Genomic DNA, 22,420 nt, shown 5'->3' on the forward strand with positions numbered 1-22,420 from the left:
GAGTCCGTTGGTATCCTCAGGGAGCTCACACACACACACACAGTGAATCAGAGTCCGTTGGTATCCTCAGGGAGCTCACACACACACACACACACAGTGAATCAAAGTCCGTTGGTATCCTCAGGGAGCTCACACACACACACACACACAGTGAATCAGAGTCTGTTGTTATCCTCAGGGAGCTCACACACACACACAGTGAATCAGAGTCTGTTGGTATCCTCAGGGAGCTCACACACATACACAGTGAATCAGAGTCCGTTGGTATCCTCAGGGAGCTCACACACACAGTGAATCAGAGTCCATTGGTATCCTCAGGGAGCTCACACACACACACACACACACACACACACACACACACACAGTAAATCAGAGTCCGTTGGTATCCTCAGGGAGCTCACACACACACACACACACACAGTGAATCAGAGTCTGTTGGTATCCTCAGGGAGCTCACACACACACACACAGTGAATCAGAGTCTGTTGGTATCCTCAGGGAGCTCACACACACACACAGTGAATCAGAGTCTGTTGGTATCCTCAGGGAGCTCACACACACACACAGTGAATCAGAGTCTGTTGGTATCCTCAGGGAGCTCACACACACAGTGAATCAGAGTCCGTTGGTATCCTCAGGGAGCTCACACACACAGTGAATCAGAGTCTGTTGGTATCCTCAGGGAGCTCACACACACAGTGAATCAGAGTCTGTTGGTATCCTCAGGGAGCTCACACACACAGTGAATCAGAGTCTGTTGGTATCCTCAGGGAGCTCACACACACAGTGAATCAGAGTCCGTTGGTATCCTCAGGGAGCTCACACACACAGTGAATCAGAGTCTGTTGGTATCCTCAGGGAGCTCACACACACAGTGAATCAGAGTCTGTTGGTATCCTCAGGGAGCTCACACACACAGTGAATCAGAGTCTGTTGGTATCCTCAGGGAGCTCCAACACACAGTGAATCAGAGTCTGTTGGTATCCTCAGGGAGCTCACACACACACAGTGAATCAGAGTCTGTTGGTATCCTCAGGGAGCTCACACACACACAGTGAATCAGAGTCTGTTGGTATCCTCAGGGAGCTCACTGTTGTGTTTATTTAATCAGATCTGATGATAGGGTACAACCTGATCCTGTTAATCACTCCCTGGATGCTTCCACTACACACACACACACACTCACATGTGCGCACACACACACACACACACACACACACACACACACACACACACACACACACACACACACACAGTTAGTGATTCTATTATTGTCAGAGGAGTTTCCTCAGAGGAAGGCTTCCCTGTTTCTTCATCATTAATTGGTCCACAGAGGCACGAGGGAATCAACAAGTAGGCCTAATGTACTGTCTGGGTCCCCCTCTGGGCCCTGGTCAACACTACTGTCTGGGTCCCCCTCTGGGTCCTGGTCAACACTACTGTCTGGGTCCCCCTCTGGGTCCTGGTCAATAGTACTGTCTGGGTCCCCCTATGGGTCCTGGTCAACAGTACTGTCTGGGTCCCCCTATGGGTCCTGGTCAATAGTACTGTCTGGGTCCCCCTATGGGCCCTGGTCAATAGTACTGTCTGGGTCCCCCTATGGGTCCTGGTCAACAGTACTATCTGGGTTCCCCTATCGGCCCTGGTCAACAGTACTGTCTGGGTCCTCTTATGGGCCCTGGTCAACAGTACTGTCTGGGTCCTCCTATGGGCCCTGGTCAACAGTACTGTCTGGGTCCCCCTCTGGGCCCTGGTCAACAGTACTGTCAGGGTCCTCCTATGGGCCCTACTCAACAGTACTGTCTGGGTCCCCCTCTGGGCCCTGGTCAACAGTACTGTCTGGGTCCTCCTATGGGCCTTGGTCAACAGTACTGTCTGGGTCCCCCTCTGGGCCCTGGTCAACAGTACTGTCTGGGTCCTCCTATGGGCCTTGGTCAACAGTACTGTCTGCGTCCTCCTATGGGCCCTGGTCAACAGTACTGTCTGGGTCCTCCTATGGGCCCTGGTCAACAGTACTGTCTGGGTCCTCCTCTGGGCCCTGGTCAACAGTACTGTCTGGGTCCTCCTATGGGCCTTGGTCAACAGTACTGTCTGGGTCCCCCTCTGGGCCCTGGTCAACAGTACTGTCTGGGTCCTCCTATGGGCCTTGGTCAACAGTACTGTCTGCGTCCTCCTATGGGCCCTGGTCAACAGTACTGTCTGGGTCCTCCTATGGGCCCTGGTCAACAGTACTGTCTGGGTCCCCCTCTGGGCCCTGGTCAACAGTACTGTCTGGGTCCTCCTATGGGCCTTGGTCAACAGTACTGTCTGGGTCCCGCTCTGGGCCCTGGTCAACAGTACAGTCTGGGTCCTCCGATGGGCCCTGGTCAACAGTACTGTCTAGGTCCCCCTCTGGGCCCTGGTCAACAGTACTTTCTGGGTCCCCCTATGGGCCCTGGTCAACAGTACTGTCTGGGTCCCCCTATGGGCCCTGGTCAACAGTACAGTCTGCGTCCCCCTATGGGCCCTGGTCAACAGTACTGTCTGGGTCCTCCTATGGGCCCTGGTCAACAGTACAGTCTGGGTCCCCCTATGGGCTCTGGTCAACAGTACAGTCTGGGTCCTCCTATGGGCCCTGGTCAACAGTACCGTCTGGGTCCTCCTCTGGGCCCTGGTCAACAGTACTTTCTGGGTCCCACTCTGGGCCCTGGTCAACAGTACAGTCTGGGTCCTCCTATGGGCCCTGGTCAACAGTACTGTCTGGGTCTTCCTATGGGCCCTGGTCAACAGTACTGTCTGGGTCCCCCTATGGGCCCTGGTCAACAGTACTGTCTGGGTCCTCCTATGGGCCCTGGTCAACAGTACTGTCTGGGTCCCCCTATGGGCCCTGGTCAACAGTACTGTCTGGGTCCTCCTATGGGCCCTGGTCAACAGTACTGTCTGGGTCCCCCTATGGGCCCTGGTCAACAGTACTGTCTGGGTCACCCTATAGGCCCTGGTCAACAGTACTTACCGTCTGAGTCCCCCTATGGGCCCTGGTCAACAGTACCGTCTGGGTCCTCCTCTGGGCCCTGGTCAACAGTACTGTCTGGGTCCCCCTATGGGCCCTGGTCAACAGTACTGTCTGGGTCCTCCTATGGGCCCTGGTCAACAGTACTGTCTGGGTCCCCCTATGGGCCCTGGTCAACAGTACTGCCCTATAACAGGAATAAGGTACATTTGAGACACAACCTGTATGTGTGTTCAGTTCACACAGTCACACTATTCTACATGTTTAATCATGGTTTATTGTTTCAGACAATAATGTTTTTTCCTTTTGAAAGTTCTAACAACAGGAGAATGAGTTCAAATTAATCTAAGCCTATACCTAGCTGAATTAATCTGAGCCTAAACCTAACTTAAATTAATCTAAGCATTAAACCTAACTGACATTATGTTCTCCTCTTATTAGAAGCAAGACTCCACCGATGGATCCCACCCCCTAGTTCACCAGGCATCCAATGAGAGCAGAGCATCCATCACAGAGTCTCTGTCAGAGTTCTTCGATGCTCAGGAGGTTCTACTGTCTGCCAGCTCCTCAGAAAATGAGGTCAGTGTCTGACTGGGCTGCTCTCTCTCTCTCTGCTGTTGAAACCAGTCAATACTGAAGGAGTAGAGGAGGAGGGAGGGGGAGGAGGAGGGAGGGGTGGAGGGATAGGAGGACAGGGAGGGAGGGAGGATCGGGGAGGAGAAGGAGGAAGAGGAGCAAGGGGAGGCTATGGGGTGGGAGGAGGAGGGAGGAGGATGAGGAGGGGGATGAGGAGAGAGGATGAGGAGGGTGGAGGAGAAGGAGGAAGATGAGGAGGGAGGATGAGGATAGAGGAGGGAGGGGGATGAGGAGGGAGAATGAGGAGGGAGGAGGGAGGGGAATGAGGAGGGAGCGGGAGGAGGAGGGAGGAGGAAAGAGAGGAGGGAGGGGATGAGGAGGATGAGAAGAGAGAAGGAGAGAGAGGAGGGAGGGGGATGAGGAGGGAGGAGGAGAGAGAGAGGAGGAAAGAGAGGAGGGAGGGGGATGAGGAAGGAGGAGGTGGAGAGAGGAGGAAAGAGAGGAGGGAGGAGGATGAGGAGAGAGAGGAGGGAAGGGGATGAGGAGGATGAGGCGAGAGGAGGGAGGGGGATGAGGAGGGAGGAGGAGAGAGAGGAGGAAAGAGAGGAGGGAGGGAGATGGGGAGGGAGGAGGAGAGAGAGGAGGAAAGAGAGGAGGGAGGGGGATGAGGAGGAAGGAGGAGAGAGAGAGGAGGAGAGAGAGGAGGGAGGGGGATGAGGAAGGAGGAGGTGGAGAGAGAGGAGGAAAGAGAGGAGGGAGGGGGATGAGGAGGATGAGGAGAGAGAGAGGAGGAGGAGAGAGGAGGGAGGGGGATGAGGAAGGAGGAGGTGGAGAGAGAGGAGGAAAGAGAGGAGGGAGGGGGATGAGGAGGATGAGGAGAGAGAGGAGGGAGGGGGATGAGGAGGAAGGAGGAGAGAGAGGAGGAGAGAGAGGAGGGAGGGGGATGAGGAGGAAGGAGGAGAGAGAGGAGGAGAGAGAGGAGGGAGGGGGATGAGGAGGAAGGAGGAGAGAGAGAGGAGGAGAGAGAGGAGGGAGGGGGATGAGGAAGGAGGAGGTGGAGAGAGAGGAGGAAAGAGAGGAGGGAGGGGGATGAGGAGGAAGGAGGAGAGAGAGGAGGAGAGAGAGGAGGGAGGGGGATGAGGAGGAAGGAGGAGAGAGAGAGGAGGAGAGAGAGGAGGGAGGGGGATGAGGAAGGAGGAGGTGGAGAGAGAGGAGGAAAGAGAGGAGGGAGGGGGATGAGGAGGAAGGAGGAGAGAGAGAGGAGGAGAGAGAGGAGGGAGGGGGATGAGGAGGAAGGAGGAGAGAGAGGAGGGAGGAGGAGAGAGAGAGGAGGAGAGAGAGGAGGGAGGGGGATGAGGAAGGAGGAGGTGGAGAGAGAGGAGGAAAGAGAGGAGGGAGGGGGGATGAGGAAGGAGGAGGTGGAGAGAGGAGGGAGCGGGATGAGGAAGGAGGAGGTGGAGAGAGAGGAGGAAAGAGAGGAGGGAGGGGGATGAGGAAGGAGGAGGTGGAGAGAGGAGGGAGGGGAATGAGGAGAGAGAGGAGGGAGGGGGATGAGGAGGGAGGAGGAGAGAGCGGAGGAGAGAGAGGAGGGAGGGGGATGAGGAGGGAGGAGGAGAGAGAGAGGAGGAAAGAGAGGAGGGAGGGGGATGAGGAGGAGAGAGAGAGGAGGAAAGAGAGGAGGGAGGGGATGAGGAAGGAGGAGGTGTAGAGAGGAGTAACAGACGTGGAGGATACTTTGTCTGGACACACTTCTGGCTTCAGACTTAATGAGGCTCCTCCCGTCAGAGCTCTGAGCTACAGAACATGTTCAGTATGTTTTCTGTTGCTGTGTGAAAGTGAATTACCCCCATCTAAAAATAAAATACCCTTACTGCAGAGAGCAGAGTAGCTGTCAGTGTCTTCTCTGGGACCGACCGTCTCCCTCCCCCTCCATTCTCAAACCCACTGAATGCATCCCAAATGGCATCATATTCCCTATTTACGGCACCATTTTGACCAGGGCCCATGGGGAATAGGGCACCATTTAGGATGTTCCCATATGTTGTGACAGGATGTTGAAAGGGACCTGACAGCTTCCTGTTTCCTGGTTCTCACTTCTCTCAGGTGGGCGCTGTTAAAAAGGTATATTTGACCTGTCACTAATGATAATGTAGGATTTATTCTTTATCCTGCAGGCCTCTGATGATGACTCATACATCAGTGACAACGTCAGCGACAACATCTCCATGGACAACTTCAGCAACGAGACGGAGAGACCTAACTCGGGTAAGGGACCACTTTACCATGTGTGTTCCAAGTGGCGCCCTATTCCCAGTATAATGCACTCCTGTTGACCAGGGCTCATAGAGCTCTGTTCAACACTAGTACAATAGGGTGCAATTTGGGTCGTGTTTTCCTGGTAACGTATTGACATACAGTAGTTATGACCACTAATATCCTGATCATAACCCTCCACCCTCCAGGCTGTGAAGAGAACGGGACCCTTCTGAGAAGACGCAGGTCGTGCCTGCCGTCGGCCAGCCCTAACACCAGTAACATCAGTCTATGGAACATCCTTAAGAACAACATAGGGAAAGACCTCTCCAAGGTATCCATGGACTTTTAGCTTTATTTCTGTCAACTGTGTTGGTTTATTTCTGTCTCCTGTGTTGGTTTATTTCTGTCTCCTGTGTTGGTTTATTTCTGTCTACTGTGTTGGTTTATTTCTGTCAACTGTGTTGGTTTATTTCTGTCAGCTGTGTTGGTTTATTTCTGTCTCCTGTGTTGGTTTATTTCTGTCTCCTGTGTTGGTTTATTTCTGTCTCCTGTGTTGGTTTATTTCTGTCAGCTGTGTTGGTTTATTTCTGTCTACTGTGTTGGTTTATTTCTGTCTCCTGTGTTGGTTTATTTCTGTCTACTGTGTTGGTTTATTTCTGTCTCCTGTGTTGGTTTATTTCTGTCTCCTGTGTTGGTTTATTTCTGTCTACTGTGTTGGTTTATTTCTGTCAACTGTGTTGGTTTATTTCTGTCAGCTGTGTTGGTTTATTTCTGTCTCCTGTGTTGGTTTATTTCTGTCTCCTGTGTTGGTTTATTTCTGTCTCCTGTGTTGGTTTATTTCTGTCAGCTGTGTTGGTTTATTTCTGTCTACTGTGTTGGTTTATTTCTGTCTCCTGTGTTGGTTTATTTCTGTCTCCTGTGTTGGTTTATTTCTGTCAAATGTGTTGGTTTATTTCTGTCTCCTGTGTTGGTTTATTTCTGTCTACTGTGTTGGTTTATTTCTGTTGTGTTTGTGATTTGTCTCTGCCTACGTAGAACGTGGAGATTCCTCTGTTGTGAAAAGCTCTAAACATGACTAAATGTCTTATTATTATACTTCCGTTATTCCATTTGGTTTACGTGACATTATTACATAATTACTACAGTTGTTTTCTTATGAAGGTGACCAAATCTAGCTTTATGATTGCTGTGTAAATGTGTTGTAATGATTATTCAGGTGGCTATGCCTGTTCAGCTGAACGAGCCCCTCAACACCCTGCAGAGACTGTGTGAGGAGCTGGAGTACAGCGAGCTGCTGGACAGAGCTGCTAACACACAGGACCCCTTTGAACGCATGGTGAGAGGGGATGTGTACCCACACACACACACACACACACACACACACACACACACACACACACACACACACACACACACACACACACACACACACACACACACACACACACACACACTGACATAGTACCACTTTCACACATACACACACCGAACAAATTCACACATTTGGGCACACAAGAGCCCTTCTGCACAAATGGTGAATAATACACACTCTTCACGGTAGTGCTGTAATGTCCTATGGACATTCATTCCCACTTGCTAGATCCTGATTGGACCCATCAGCTGTAGCCAGTAGTGTGCCTTGGCTCGCTCCGTTTTAAATTACTTGGTACAAATGATCTGTTTGGTTTTCTGCTTTTGTGCATATAATTGTTTATCAGCAATTGTATATGACTACTATAATGGATTGAGGATTTAGGATCAGCACTTCCCTGATTTGATGGCGCTTTGTATTCACTGACCAGTTTTTCTAAAGCTAGAGACATTTGATGAAAGCCTTTGAAGACATGGGACCTCACTGCGGTAATAAATGTGTGTGGAATATATTTCCTGCAGAGCGTTTGTTCCATTTGAAATGATGAATGTGTGTTACTGGCAGCAGTAGCTCAGTGTGAATGACAGGCATAGGGCCAGAGCTAGACCCACAGCTTCCACACTCCCCGACCAATAGAAGTTGAGTGGAGTTTGTCAGTTAGTCAGTTTGTCAGAGAGGTGGGCGTCATAGCGATGATACATGAGGTGAACTAGAGAAAAGGGCAGAGGTGTCAGTAAATACAGGATGCGTTCCAAATGGCTCCCTATACCCATTAAGGCTCTGGTCAAAAGTAGTGCACTTGGGAATAGGGTGCTATTTGGGATGTAACCTGTATTTATTGACACCTCAGCCCTTTTCTCTAGTTCACCTTATGGATCATCGCTATGATTGTGTGTTCTCTTCCTCCCCTCACTGCATTATCAGCAGGCAGAGCCAAACATCAATCAACAGCTAGGCATTAGTTACAGACAGAGGTACAGTAGTGCTACATCAATCAATAGCTAGGCATTAGATACAGACAGAGGTACAGTAATGCTACATTAATCAATAGCTAGGCATTAGTTACAGACAGAGGTACAGTAATGCTACATCTATCAATAGCTAGGCATTAGTTACAGACAGAGGTACAGTAGTGCTACATCAATCAATAGCTAGGCATTAGATACAGACAGAGGTACAGTAATGCTACATCAATCAATAGCTAGGCATTAGTTACAGACAGAGGTACAGTAATGCTACATCAATCAATAGCTAGGCATTAGATACAGACAGAGGTACAGTAATGCTACATTAATCAATAGCTAGGCATTAGTTACAGACAGAGGTACAGTAATGCTACATCAATCAACAGCTAGGCATTAGTTACAGACAGAGGTACAGTAATGCTACATCTATCAATAGCTAGGCATTAGTTACAGACAGAGGTACAGTAATGCTACATCAATCAACAGCTAGGCATTAGTTACAGACAGAGGTACAGTAGTGCTCTCTAGACTACAGAGAGCAAAGCCTACCTTGTTTATTATTGTTATTAATAACCTGTATTATGAGGAAATATTTAGCCATTCAGCCACTTTCTCAATCACTTGTGTTAATTTAATTACAACCTGCTCCCAAACTCAGATTTCTGAAAAACCTGGGAATTTTGCAACTCTAATCTGTGTTGAAGAGGAGAGGTAGCAGGCAGCTGAAGACAGCTCTAATCTGTGTTGAAGAGAGGCAGCTGAAGACAGCTCTAATCTGTGTTGAAGAGGAGAGGCAGCAGGAAGATGAAGACAGCTCTAATCTGTGTTGAAAATAAGAGGAGAGGCAGCTGAAGACAGCTCTAATCTGTGTTGAAGAGGAGAGGCAGCGGAAGACAGCTCTAATCTGTGTTGAAGAGGAGAGGCAGCAGGAAGATGAAGACAGCTCTAATCTGTGTTGAAGAGGAGAGGCAGCTGAAGACAGCTCTAATCTGTGTTGAAGAGGACAGGCAGCAGGCAGCTGAAGACAGCTGTAGTCTGTGTTGAAGAGGACAGGCAGCAGGCAGCTGAAGACAGCTGTAGTCTGTGTTGAAGAGGAGAGGCAGCAGGAAGATGAAGACAGCTGTAGTCTGTGTTGAAGAGGACAGGCAGCAGACAGATGAAGACAGCTGTAGTCTGTGTTGAAGAGGACAGGCAGCAGGCAGATGAAGACAGCTGTAGTCTGTGTTGAAGAGGAGAGGCAGCAGGAAGATGAAGACAGCTCTAATCTGTGTTGAAGAGGAGAGGCATCTGAAGACAGCTCTAATCTGTGTTGAAGAGGAGAGGCAGCAGGAAGATGAAGACAGCTGTAGTCTGTGTTGAAGAGGACAGGCAGCAGGCAGATGAAGACAGTTCTCCCATCAGGGTCTTTGTGGAGTGGAGGAGATGGTGATGATGAAGATGAGTGCTTTTTCCCCTGGCCCAGTGTGGCCTATCAGAGGGGACATCCAGATCCAGACAGCATCCTCTCAGCCAGCCAGCCACTCTGGCTTCCTCTCAAATGACACCCTATTCCCTATGGGCCCTGATTTAAAGTAGTGCACTAAATAGAGTTCCATTGGGACACAGCCTCTCCCATTCAGTTTCACATTACTGAGGTCATCAGGCCCATTCTACTCAAATGGAGAGGAAATTATTTACATTTTATTTATTTAACTAGAAAAGTCAGTTAAGACCAAATTCTTATTTACAATACTGGGCCAATTGTGCGCCGCCCTATGGGACTCCCAATCACGGCCGGTTGTGATACAGCCTGGAATTGAACCAGGGTCTGTAGTGACACCACTAGCACTGAGATGCTGCGCAACTCGGGAGCCCAATGATAGCTATATCTGTGGGAAATGGAATGGGAGTTTCACCAGAAATGATCAGTTGTTAGAATGAAGGGTTATTGAAGGGTTAATTTGACACAAACCCACTACAAACAGTTCTCCTGCGGACCCCCAGGGGTAATTATGGTGGGACGACCTCTTATCTCATAGAGATGTACTAGAGGGCTCATCTCCGGCTCAGGTCATCTTTGGAGAATGGAGATAGCACAGACAGCGCCATTGAGGGCTGAAACAGGCTTTGGGCCAAGTGTGTGTGTGTGTGTGTGTGTGTGTGTGTGTGTGTGTGTGTGTGTGTGTGTGTGTGTGTGTGTGTGTGTGTGTGTGTGTGTGTGTGTATATATGTGTGTATGTGTGTGTGTATGTGTGTGTGTATGTGTGTGTGTGTGTGTGTGTGTGTGTGTGTGTGTGTGTGTGCGTGCGTGCGTGCGTGCGTGCGTGCGTCTGTGTGTGTGTGTGTGTGTGTGTGTGTGTGTGTGCGTGCGCGCGTGTGCGTGTGCGTCTGCGTCTGCGTGTGTGTGTGCGTCTGCGTCTGCGTCTGCGTCTGTGTCTGTGTGTGTGTGTGTGGTTATCCTGCTCAAGTGTTACTGATGATGTCCATTAGAATGTGCTGATGACTGATACTTGAACAGAGGAGTAGTGAACTGACCTGTGCTGTTAACTGTCTGTAGGTGTACGTAGCCACGTTTGCAGTGTCGGGGTACGCGTCCAGCTACCACCGAGCGGGAGGGAAGCCCTTCAACCCGGTCCTGGGGGAGACCTACGAGTGTGACCGCCCCGACAAGGGCCTCCGATTTATAGCAGAACAGGTACTGTACACAGACCCACATGTCCTAAATATGATCTGTAAGTATTTGCCCCACATCTAAAGAATTCATAGGGTTTGATCCATCAAGTACAAGCCTGCCATTCTTTATCTCTGTTCTCAGGTCAGCCATCACCCACCTATATCAGCATGCCACGCTGACTCTAAAAACTACATATTCTGGCAAGGTAAGTCAACACCATGGTCCTCTACAAACTATTACCCTTTCACCTGATACTCACCCTTTCACCTGATACTCACCCTTTCACCTGATACTCACCCTTTCACCTGATACTCACCCTTTCACCTGATACTCACCCTTTCACCTGATACTCACCCTTTTATCTGATACTCATCATTTCACCTGATACTCACCCTTTCATCTGATACTCACCCTTTCACCTGATACTCACCCTTTTATCTGATACTCATCATTTCACCTGATACTCACCCTTTCATCTGATACTCACCCTTTCACCTGATACTCACCCTTTTATCTGATACTCATCATTTCACCTGATACTCACCCTTTCATCTGATACTCACCCTTTCACCTGATACTCACCCTTTCACCTGATACTCACCCTTTCACCTGATACTCACCCTTTCACCTGATACTCACCCTTTTACCTGATACTCACCCTTTCACTTGATACTCACCCTTTCATCTGATACTCATCATTTCACCTGATACTCACCCTTTCATCTGATACTCACCCTTTCACCTGATACTCACCCTTTCATCTGATACTCACCCTTTCACCTAATACTCAACCTTTCACGTGATACACAACCTTTCACCTGACACACACCCTTTCACCTGATACACACCCTTTCACCTGACACAGACACTGGGTTTATAACTAGGGGCAAGAGATTTTCCTGACCACGCGGAACACTGGTCTTAACCATACCAGCTATTACAGCTAGTCTAAAGCTGGAGGCCCTAACCAACCATACCAGCTATTAGTCTAAAGCTGGAGGCCCTAACCAACCATACCAGCTATTAGTCTAAAGCTGGAGGCCCTAACCAGCCATACCAGCTATTAGTCTAAAGCTGGAGGCCCTAACCAACCATACCAGCTATTAGTCTAAAGCTGGAGGCCCTAACCAATCATACCAACTATTATAGCTAGTCTAAAGCTGGAGGCCCTAACCAGCCATACCAGCTATTAGTCTAAAGGTGGAGGCCCTAACCAACCATACCAACTATTATAGCTAGTCTAAAGCTGGAGGCCCTAACCAACCATACCAGCTATTAGTCTAAAGCTGGAGGCCCTAACCAGCCATACCAGCTATTAGTCTAAAGGTGGAGGCCCTAACCAATCATACCAGCTATTAGTCTAAAGGTGGAGGCCCTAACCAATCATACCAACTATTATAGCTAGTCTAAAGCTGGAGGCCCTAACCCACCGTACCAGCTATTAGTCTAAAGCTGGAGGCCCTAGCCAACCATACCAGCTATTAGTCTAAAGTTGGAGGCCCTAACCAACCATACCAGCTATTACAACTAGTCTAAAGCTGGAGGCCCTAACCAACCGTACCAGCTATTACAACTAGTCTAAAGCTGGAGGCCCTAACCAACCATACCAGCTATTAGTCTAAAGCTGGAGGCCCTAACCAGCCATACCAGCTAATAGTCTAAAGCTGGAGGCCCTAACCAACCATACCAGCTATTACAACTAGTCTAAAGCTGGAGGCCCTAACCAGCCATACCAGCTATTACAACTAGTCTAAAGCTGGAGGCCCTAACCAACCATACCAGCTATTAGTCTAAAGTTGGAGGCCCTAACCAACCATACCAGCTATTACAACTAGTCTAAAGTTGGAGGCCCTAACCAGCCATACCAGCTATTAGTCTAAAGCTGGAGGCCCTAACCAGCCATACCAGCTATTACAACTAGTCTAAAGCTGGAGGTCCTAACCAGCCATACCAGCTATTAGTCTAAAGTTGGAGGCCCTAACCAGCCATACCAGCTATTAGTCTAAAGGTGGAGGCCCTAACCAACCATACCAGCTAATAGTCTAAAGCTGGAGGCCCTAACCAATCATACCAACTATTATAGCTAGTCTAAAGCTGGAGGCCCTAACCAGCCATACCAGCTATTAGTCTAAAGCTGGAGGCCCTAACCAACCATACCAGCTATTAGTCTAAAGCTGGAGGCCCTAACCAACCATACCAGCTATTAGTCTAAAGCTGGAGGCCCTAACCAATCATACCAACTATTATAGCTAGTCTAAAGCTGGAGGCCCTAACCAGCCATACCAGCTATTAGTCTAAAGCTGGAGGCCCTAACCAACCATACCAGCTAATAGTCTAAAGCTGGAGGCCCTAACCAATCATACCAACTATTATAGCTAGTCTAAAGCTGGAGGCCCTAACCAGCCATACCAGCTATTAGTCTAAAGCTGGAGGCCCTAACCAACCATACCAGCTATTAGTCTAAAGCTGGAGGCCCTAACCAACCATACCAGCTATTAGTCTAAAGGTGGAGGCCCTAACCAGCCATACCAGCTATTAGTCTAAAGCTGGAGGCCCTAACCAGCCATACCAGCTATTACAACTAGTCTAAAGCTGGAGGCCCTAACCAACCATGCCAGCTATTAGTCTAAAGGTGGAGGCCCTAACCAATCATACCAACTATTATAGCTAGTCTAAAGCTGGAAGCCCTAACCAGCCATACCAGCTATTACAACTAGTCTAAAGGTGGAGGCCCTAACCAACCATACCAGCTATTAGTCTAAAGGTGGAGGCCCTAACCAACCATACCAGCTATTAGTCTAAAGCTGGAGGCCCTAACCAACCATACCAGTTAATAGTCTAAAGCTGCAGGCCCTAACCAATCATACCAGCTATTAGTCTAAAGGTGGATGCCCTAACCAATCATACCAACTATTATAGCTAGTCTAAAGCTGGAAGCCCTAACCAGCCATACCAGCTATTACAACTAGTCTAAAGGTGGAGGCCCTAACCAACCATGCCAGCTATTAGTCTAAAGGTGGAGGCCCTAACCAATCATACCAACTATTATAGCTAGTCTAAAGCTGGAGGCCCTAACCAGCCATACCAGCTATTACAACTAGTCTAAAGCTGGAGGCCCTAACCAGCCATACCAGCTATTAGTCTAAAGTTGGAGGCCCTAACCAGCCATACCAGCTATTACAACTAGTCTAAAGCTGGAGGCCCTAACCAACCATGCCAGCTATTAGTCTAAAGCTGGAGGCCCTAACCAACCATACCAGCTATTAGTCTAAAGCTGGAGGCCCTAACCAACCATACCAGCTATTAGTCTAAAGCTGGAGGCCCTAACCAATCATACCAACTATTAGTCTAAAGGTGGAGGCCGTTCCTCTTGGATGCACTAACCCTGCTGTTGTCTCTCCTGTGATGTCTTTAGACATGAGGTGGAAAAACAAGTTCTGGGGGAAGTCTATGGAAATAGTTCCTGTGGGCACCACCCATGTGATTCTGCCAGGGTGAGTCCTTTACTGTCCCTCTCAATCTCACTCTACCAGACCACCCTTACTGACCAACTAGCCACCCAAACCTGTTTGTCAATGTCCAGATATCACTGAAATAGATAATAGACTGATAATAGACTGATAATAGACTGATAATAGACTGATAATAGACTGAAAATAGACTGATGATAGACTGATGATAGACTGATGATAGACTGATGATAGACTGATAATAGACTGATAATAGACTGATGATAGACTGATGATAGACTGATAGACTGATGATAGACTGATAGACTGATGATAGACTGATAATAGACTGATAATAGACTGATAGACAGACTGATAATAGACTGATAGACTGATAATAGACTGATGATAAACTGATGATAGACTGATAGATACACTGATAGATAGACTGATAATAGACTGATAGACTGATGATAGACTGATGATAGACTGATGATACACTGATGATAGACTGATAATAGACTAATGATAGACTGATGATAGACTGATGATAGACTGATAATAGACTGATCGACTGATAGACTGATAGACTGATAGACTGATGATAGACTGATAATAGACTGATAATAGACTGATAATAGACTGATATAGACTGATATAGACTGATATAGACTGATGATAGACTGATACACTGATAATAGACTGATAATAGACTGATTTAGACTGATAGACTGATACACTGATGATAGAGTGATAATAGACTGATAATAGGCTGATAGACTGATAATAGACTGATGATAGACTGATACACTGATAGATACACTGATAATAGACTGACAATAGACTGATACACTGATAATAGACTGATAGACTGATAATAGACTGATAATAGACTGATGATAGACTGATGATACACTGATGATAGACTGATAATAGACTAATGATAGACTGATGATAGACTGATGATAGACTGATAATAGACTGATCGACTGATAGACTGATAGACTGATAGACTGATGATAGACTGATAATAGACTGATAATAGACTGATAATAGACTGATAATAGACTGATATAGACTGATATAGACTGATGATAGACTGATACACTGATAATAGACTGATAATAGACTGATTTAGACTGATAGACTGATACACTGATGATAGACTGATAATAGACTGATGATAGACTGATACACTGATAGATACACTGATAATAGACTGACAATAGACTGATACACTGATAATAGACTGATAGACTGATAATAGACTGATAATAGACTGATGATAGACTGATACACTGATAGACTGATAGATACACTGATAATAGACTGATAATAGACTGATAATAGACTGATGATAGACTGATGATAGACTGATACACTGATAGACTGATAGATAGACTGATAATAGACTGATAGACTGATAATAGACTGATGATAGACTGATAGACTGATAATAGACTGATGATAGACTGATACACTGATAATAGACTGATGATAGACTGATGATAGACTGATACACTGATAGACTGATAGATACACTGATAGATACACTGATAATAGACTGACAATAGACTGACAATAGACTGATAATAGACGGATTTAATTATTTTAAAGGTACTTTTTTTGTTTTATACACTGACCTGCGTCTTATCTCATGCGCGCGCACACACACACACACACACACACACACACACACACACACACACACACACACACACACACACACACACACACATATATACACACACACACACACACACACATATACACACACACACACTGAAACACAAACATATTGTGACACGCCCTCTCCCCGTCCTGCAGGTTTGGTGACCACTATGAGTGGAACAAGGTAACGTCCTGCATCCACAACATCCTGAGTGGGCAGCGCTGGATAGAACACTACGGAGAGATCTCCATCAGGAACACCAGCACTGATATCTGCCAGTGTAAGGTCACCTTCATCAAGGTGAGAGACAGGGGGGAATTTGTGTGTGTATAAACCGGAGGGGATATTCCACCTGTTTAACCTGATATTTAGAGCAGTCAGTACTTGGGTTTGTGAGATATTCAGCTACTCTCCAGTCTAAGTGGACACTGGAAAGCTGGAAGCTGAGTGGAAATGCTTCTTTATAAGTGGACACTGGAAAGCTGGAAGCTGAGTGGAAATGCTTCTTTATAAGTAGACACTGGAAAGCTGGAAGCTGAGTGGAAATGCTTCTTTATAAGTGGACACTGGAAAGCTGGAAGGTGAGTGGAAATGCTTCTTTATAAGTGGACACTGGAAGCTGGAAGCTGAGTGGAAATGCTTCTTTATAAGTGGACACTGGAAAGCTGGAAGCTGAGTGGAAATGCTTCTTTATAAGTGGACACTGGAAAGCTGGAAGTTGAGTGGAAATGCTTCTTTATAAGTGGACACTGGAAAGCTGGAAGCTGAGTGGAAATGCTTCTTTATACGTGGACACTGGAAAGCTGGAAGCTGAGTGGAAATGCTTCTTTATACGTGGACACTGGAAAGCTGGAAGCTGAGTGGAAATGCTTCTTTATAAGTGGACACTGGAAAGCTGGAAGCTGAGTGGAAATGCTTATTTATAAGTGGACACTGGAAAGCTGGAAGGTGAGTGGAAATGCTTCTTTATAAGTGGACACTGGAAAGCTGGAAGCTGAGTGGAAATGCTTCTTTATAAGTGGAGACTGGAAAGCTGGAAGTTGAGTGGAAATGCTTCTTTATAAGTGGACACTGGAAAGCTGGAAGCTGAGTGGAAATGCTTCTTTATAAGTGGACACTGGAAAGCTGGAAGCTGAGTGGAAATGCTTCTTTATAAGTGGACACTGGAAAGCTGGAAGCTGAGTGGAAATGCTTCTTTATAAGTGGACACTGGAAAGCTGGAAGGTGAGTGGAAATGCTTCTTTATAAGTGGACACTGGAAAGCTGGAAGCTGAGTGGAAATGCTTCTTTATACGTGGACACTGGAAAGCTGGAAGCTGAGTGGAAATGCTTCTTTATACGTGGACACTGGAAAGCTGGAAGCTGAGTGGAAATGCTTCTTTATAAGTGGACACTGGAAAGCTGGAAGCTGAGTGGAAATGCTTATTTATAAGTGGACACTGGAAAGCTGGAAGGTGAGTGGAAATGCTTCTTTATAAGTGGACACTGGAAAGCTGGAAGCTGAGTGGAAATGCTTCTTTATAAGTGGACACTGGAAAGCTGGAAGTTGAGTGGAAATGCTTCTTTATAAGTGGACACTGGAAAGCTGGAAGCTGAGTGGAAATGCTTCTTTATAAGTGGACACTGGAAAGCTGGAAGCTGAGTGGAAATGCTTCTTTATAAGTGGACACTGGAAAGCTGGAAGCTGAGTGGAAATGCTTCTTTATAAGTGGACACTGGAAAGCTGGAAGGTGAGTGGAAATGCTTCTTTATAAGTGGACACTGGAAAGCTGGAAGCTGAGTGGAAATGCTTCTTTATACGTGGACACTGGAAAGCTGGAAGCTGAGTGGAAATGCTTCTTTATACGTGGACACTGGAAAGCTGGAAGCTGAGTGGAAATGCTTCTTTATAAGTGGACACTGGAAAGCTGGAAGCTGAGTGGAAATGCTTATTTATAAGTGGACACTGGAAAGCTGGAAGGTGAGTGGAAATGCTTCTTTATAAGTGGACACTGGAAAGCTGGAAGCTGAGTGGAAATGCTTCTTTATAAGTGGACACTGGAAAGCTGGAAGTTGAGTGGAAATGCTTCTTTATAAGTGGACACTGGAAAGCTGGAAGCTGAGTGGAAATGCTTCTTTATAAGTGGACACTGGAAAGCTGGAAGCTGAGTGGAAATGCTTCTTTATAAGTGGACACTGGAAAGCTGGAAGCTGAGTGGAAATGCTTCTTTATAAGTGGACACTGGAAAGCTGGAAGGTGAGTGGAAATGCTTCTTTATAAGTGGACACTGGAAAGCTGGAAGCTGAGTGGAAATGCTTCTTTATACGTGGACACTGGAAAGCTGGAAGCTGAGTGGAAATGCTTCTTTATAAGTGGACACTTGGAAGCTGAGTGGAAATGCTTCTTTATAAGTGGACACTGGAAAGCTGGAAGCTGAGTGGAAATGCTTCTTTATAAGTGGACACTTGGAAGCTGAGTGGAAATGCTTCTTTATAAGTGGACACTGGAAAGCTGGAAGCTGAGTGGAAATGCTTCTTTATAAGTGGACACTGGAAAGCTGGAAGTTGAGTGGAAATGCTTCTTTATAAGTGGACACTGGAAAGCTGGAAGCTGAGTGGAAATGCTTCTTTATACGTGGACACTGGAAAGCTGGAAGCTGAGTGGAAATGCTTCTTTATAAGTGGACACTGGAAAGCTGGAAGCTGAGTGGAAATGCTTCTTTATAAGTGGACACTGGAAAGCTGGAAGCTGAGTGGAAATGCTTCTTTATAAGTGGACACTGGAAAGCTGGAAGCTGAGTGGAAATGCTTCTTTATAAGTGGACACTGGAAAGCTGGAAGCTGAGTGGAAATGCTTCTTTATAAGTGGACACTGGAAAGCTGGAAGCTGAGTGGAAATGCTTCTTTATACGTGGACACTGGAAAGCTGGAAGCTGAGTGGAAATGCTTCTTTATAAGTGGACACTGGAAAGCTGGAAGCTGAGTGGAAATGCTTCTTTATAAGTGGACACTGGAAAGCTGGAAGCTGAGTGGAAATGCTTCTTTATAAGTGGACACTGGAAAGCTGGAAGCTGAGTGGAAATGCTTCTTTATAAGTGGACACTGGAAAGCTGGAAGGTGAGTGGAAATGCTTCTTTATAAGTGGACACTGGAAAGCTGGAAGCTGAGTGGAAATGCTTCTTTATACGTGGACACTGGAAAGCTGGAAGCTGAGTGGAAATGCTTCTTTATACGTGGACACTGGAAAGCTGGAAGCTGAGTGGAAATGCTTCTTTATAAGTGGACACTGGAAAGCTGGAAGCTGAGTGGAAATGCTTATTTATAAGTGGACACTGGAAAGCTGGAAGGTGAGTGGAAATGCTTCTTTATAAGTGGACACTGGAAAGCTGGAAGCTGAGTGGAAATGCTTCTTTATAAGTGGACACTGGAAAGCTGGAAGTTGAGTGGAAATGCTTCTTTATAAGTGGACACTGGAAAGCTGGAAGCTGAGTGGAAATGCTTCTTTATAAGTGGACACTGGAAAGCTGGAAGCTGAGTGGAAATGCTTCTTTATAAGTGGACACTGGAAAGCTGGAAGCTGAGTGGAAATGCTTCTTTATAAGTGGACACTGGAAAGCTGGAAGGTGAGTGGAAATGCTTCTTTATAAGTGGACACTGGAAAGCTGGAAGCTGAGTGGAAATGCTTCTTTATACGTGGACACTGGAAAGCTGGAAGCTGAGTGGAAATGCTTCTTTATAAGTGGACACTTGGAAGCTGAGTGGAAATGCTTCTTTATAAGTGGACACTGGAAAGCTGGAAGCTGAGTGGAAATGCTTCTTTATAAGTGGACACTTGGAAGCTGAGTGGAAATGCTTCTTTATAAGTGGACACTGGAAAGCTGGAAGCTGAGTGGAAATGCTTCTTTATAAGTGGACACTGGAAAGCTGGAAGTTGAGTGGAAATGCTTCTTTATAAGTGGACACTGGAAAGCTGGAAGCTGAGTGGAAATGCTTCTTTATACGTGGACACTGGAAAGCTGGAAGCTGAGTGGAAATGCTTCTTTATAAGTGGACACTGGAAAGCTGGAAGCTGAGTGGAAATGCTTCTTTATAAGTGGACACTGGAAAGCTGGAAGCTGAGTGGAAATGCTTCTTTATAAGTGGACACTGGAAAGCTGGAAGCTGAGTGGAAATGCTTCTTTATAAGTGGACACTGGAAAGCTGGAAGCTGAGTGGAAATGCTTCTTTATACGTGATGCAGGTTGGTGAAAGGGTTGTTTAAAGCTTAAATTAGTCAAAACTGTGTTCCACACACACACACACACACACACACACACACACACACACACACACACACACACACACACACACACACACACACCCTGTGCATGGCCTTTCCCCTGAATTAACAACAACTCCATGCATCTCTGCATTTTGAAGTTGAACTTCGTACAGCCCATTCCAAAGCTGACAGGTAATTGGTGTTAGTCTCTGAGGAATTGAAAGGTCTACAGCAGTGTAGAAGGATGCCAGGTCAAGACATGTAGGAACTCATTATACAATATAACCTCTCCTGTCCTGTCCTCTCCTCTTTCCTCTCCTTTCCTCTGTCCTCTCCCCCCTCCCCTCTCCTGTCCTCTACTGTCCTGTCCTCTTTCCTCTCCTTTCCTCTCTCCTCTCCCCCCTCCCCTCTCCTGTCCTCTTCTGTCCTGTCCTGTCCTGTCCTCTTCCCTGTCCTCTCCTGTCCTCTCCTCTCCACTCTCCCCTCTCATCTCTCATCTCTACCCCCTCTCCTCTCCCCACTCCTCTTTCCCCTCTCCCCTGTCCCCTCTTTCCCTCTCATCTCTCTCCTCTCATCTCTCTCCTCTCACCCCTCTCGTCTCTCCTCTTTTCTCTCTCCTCTCCTCTCTCTTCTCCTGTCCCCTCATCTCCTCAGTGGTTCTCATTGTAAACTACTGTTCTCTACTGGTTCAGCATGTTGCATTTGAACACAGATAACTCAACACTGCCATCTACTGGCTGATATTTGAAGATGAAAATAAAGATCTATTATGACTCTTCTTACCCACAGTGACTCATAGATCAGAGTGACAGACAAACTAAACCTGAGAACTATTAAATAAGAGTAATTTAGGGCCTGTCCCCAATGGAACCCTATTCCCTATACACTCTTCAGCTTTCCCCATAGGAGAACGCTTTTTTGGTTCCAGGTAGAATCCTTTTTGGTCCAGGTAGAACCCTTTTTGGTCCAGGTAGAACCCTTTTGGGTTCCAGGTAGAACCCTTTTGGGTTCCAGGTAGAACCCTTTTTGGTTCCAGGTATAACCCTTTTGGGTTCCAGGTTGAACCCTTTTGGGTTCTATGTAAAACCCTCTGTGGAAAGGGTTCTACATGGAACTAAAAAAGGTTCTCCTATGGGGACAGGCGAAGAACACTTTACGGTTCTAGATAGCATATTTTTTTCTAAGTGTGTACTGTAATACTTTTGGCCAGGGCTTGATATTCAATAACAATGTTATGCATTCCTCCCTGTGTACAGGCAAAGTACTGGAACTCAAGTGTTAACGAGGTGGAGGGCACCATCACAGACCACAAGGGGAAGGTCATCCACAGACTGTTTGGGAAGTGGAACGAGGGGATGTACTGTGGAGACCCACCCTCTGCCACCTGCATCTGGAGAGCCAGTATGTATGATTGTAATAATAGACTGAACCTGTTATACTGAGCCCAGTGTCTTGACCTACACATGCTATAGATCAGGGCTTTACGTGTTTAGCCCAGACTGAACCTGTTATACTGAGCCCAGTGTCTTGACCTACACATGCTATAGATCAGGGCTTTACGTGTTTAGCCCAGACTGAACCTGTTATACTGAGCCCAGTGTCTTGACCTACACATGCTATAGATCAGGGCTTTACGTGTTTAGCCCAGACTGAACCTGTTATACTGAGCCCAGTGTCTTGACCTACACATGCTATAGATCAGGGCTTTACGTGTTTAGCCCAGACTGAACCTGTTATACTGAGCCCAGTGTCTTGACCTACACATGCTATAGATCAGGGCTTTACGTGTTTAGCCCAGACTGAACCTGTTATACTGAGCCCAGTGTCTTGACCTACACATGCTATAGATCAGGGCTTTACGTGTTTAGCCCAGACTGAACCTGTTATACTGAGCCCAGTGTCTTGACCTACACATGCTATAGATCAGGGCTTTACGTGTTTAGCCCAGACTGAACCTGTTATACTGAGCCCAGTGTCTTGACCTACACATGCTATAGATCAGGGCTTTACGTGTTTAGCCCAGACTGAACCTGTTATACTGAGCCCAGTGTCTTGACCTACACATGCTATAGATCAGGGCTTTACGTGTTTAGCCCAGACTGAACCTGTTATACTGAGCCCAGTGTCTTGACCTACACATGCTATAGATCAGGGCTTTACGTGTTTAGCCCAGACTGAACCTGTTATACTGAGCCCAGTGTCTTGACCTACACATGCTATAGATCAGGGCTTTACGTGTTTAGCCCAT

The 22,420-nt window shown here is 46.9% G+C and overlaps 1 protein-coding gene across 1 annotated transcript in view; it reads left to right on the forward strand.

The window, feature by feature from the left end:
* The window catches only part of LOC115187653 (oxysterol-binding protein-related protein 3-like), a 55,593-nt gene that overhangs the window by 24,940 nt on the left and 8,233 nt on the right, over positions 1-22,420 (forward strand). The window contains exons 6-14 of the mRNA XM_029746622.1: positions 3,431-3,568; positions 5,740-5,830; positions 6,028-6,152; positions 7,038-7,157; positions 10,695-10,832; positions 10,953-11,016; positions 14,227-14,305; positions 16,088-16,232; positions 21,429-21,573. Of these exons, the coding sequence (XP_029602482.1) occupies positions 3,431-3,568; positions 5,740-5,830; positions 6,028-6,152; positions 7,038-7,157; positions 10,695-10,832; positions 10,953-11,016; positions 14,227-14,305; positions 16,088-16,232; positions 21,429-21,573 (1,045 nt within the window). The remainder of the gene's footprint in view (positions 1-3,430; positions 3,569-5,739; positions 5,831-6,027; positions 6,153-7,037; positions 7,158-10,694; positions 10,833-10,952; positions 11,017-14,226; positions 14,306-16,087; positions 16,233-21,428; positions 21,574-22,420) is intronic.

The sequence above is a fragment of the Salmo trutta genome, unplaced genomic scaffold (genome assembly GCF_901001165.1).
Source record: "Salmo trutta unplaced genomic scaffold, fSalTru1.1, whole genome shotgun sequence".
NCBI classification, from domain to species: domain Eukaryota; kingdom Metazoa; phylum Chordata; class Actinopteri; order Salmoniformes; family Salmonidae; genus Salmo; species Salmo trutta.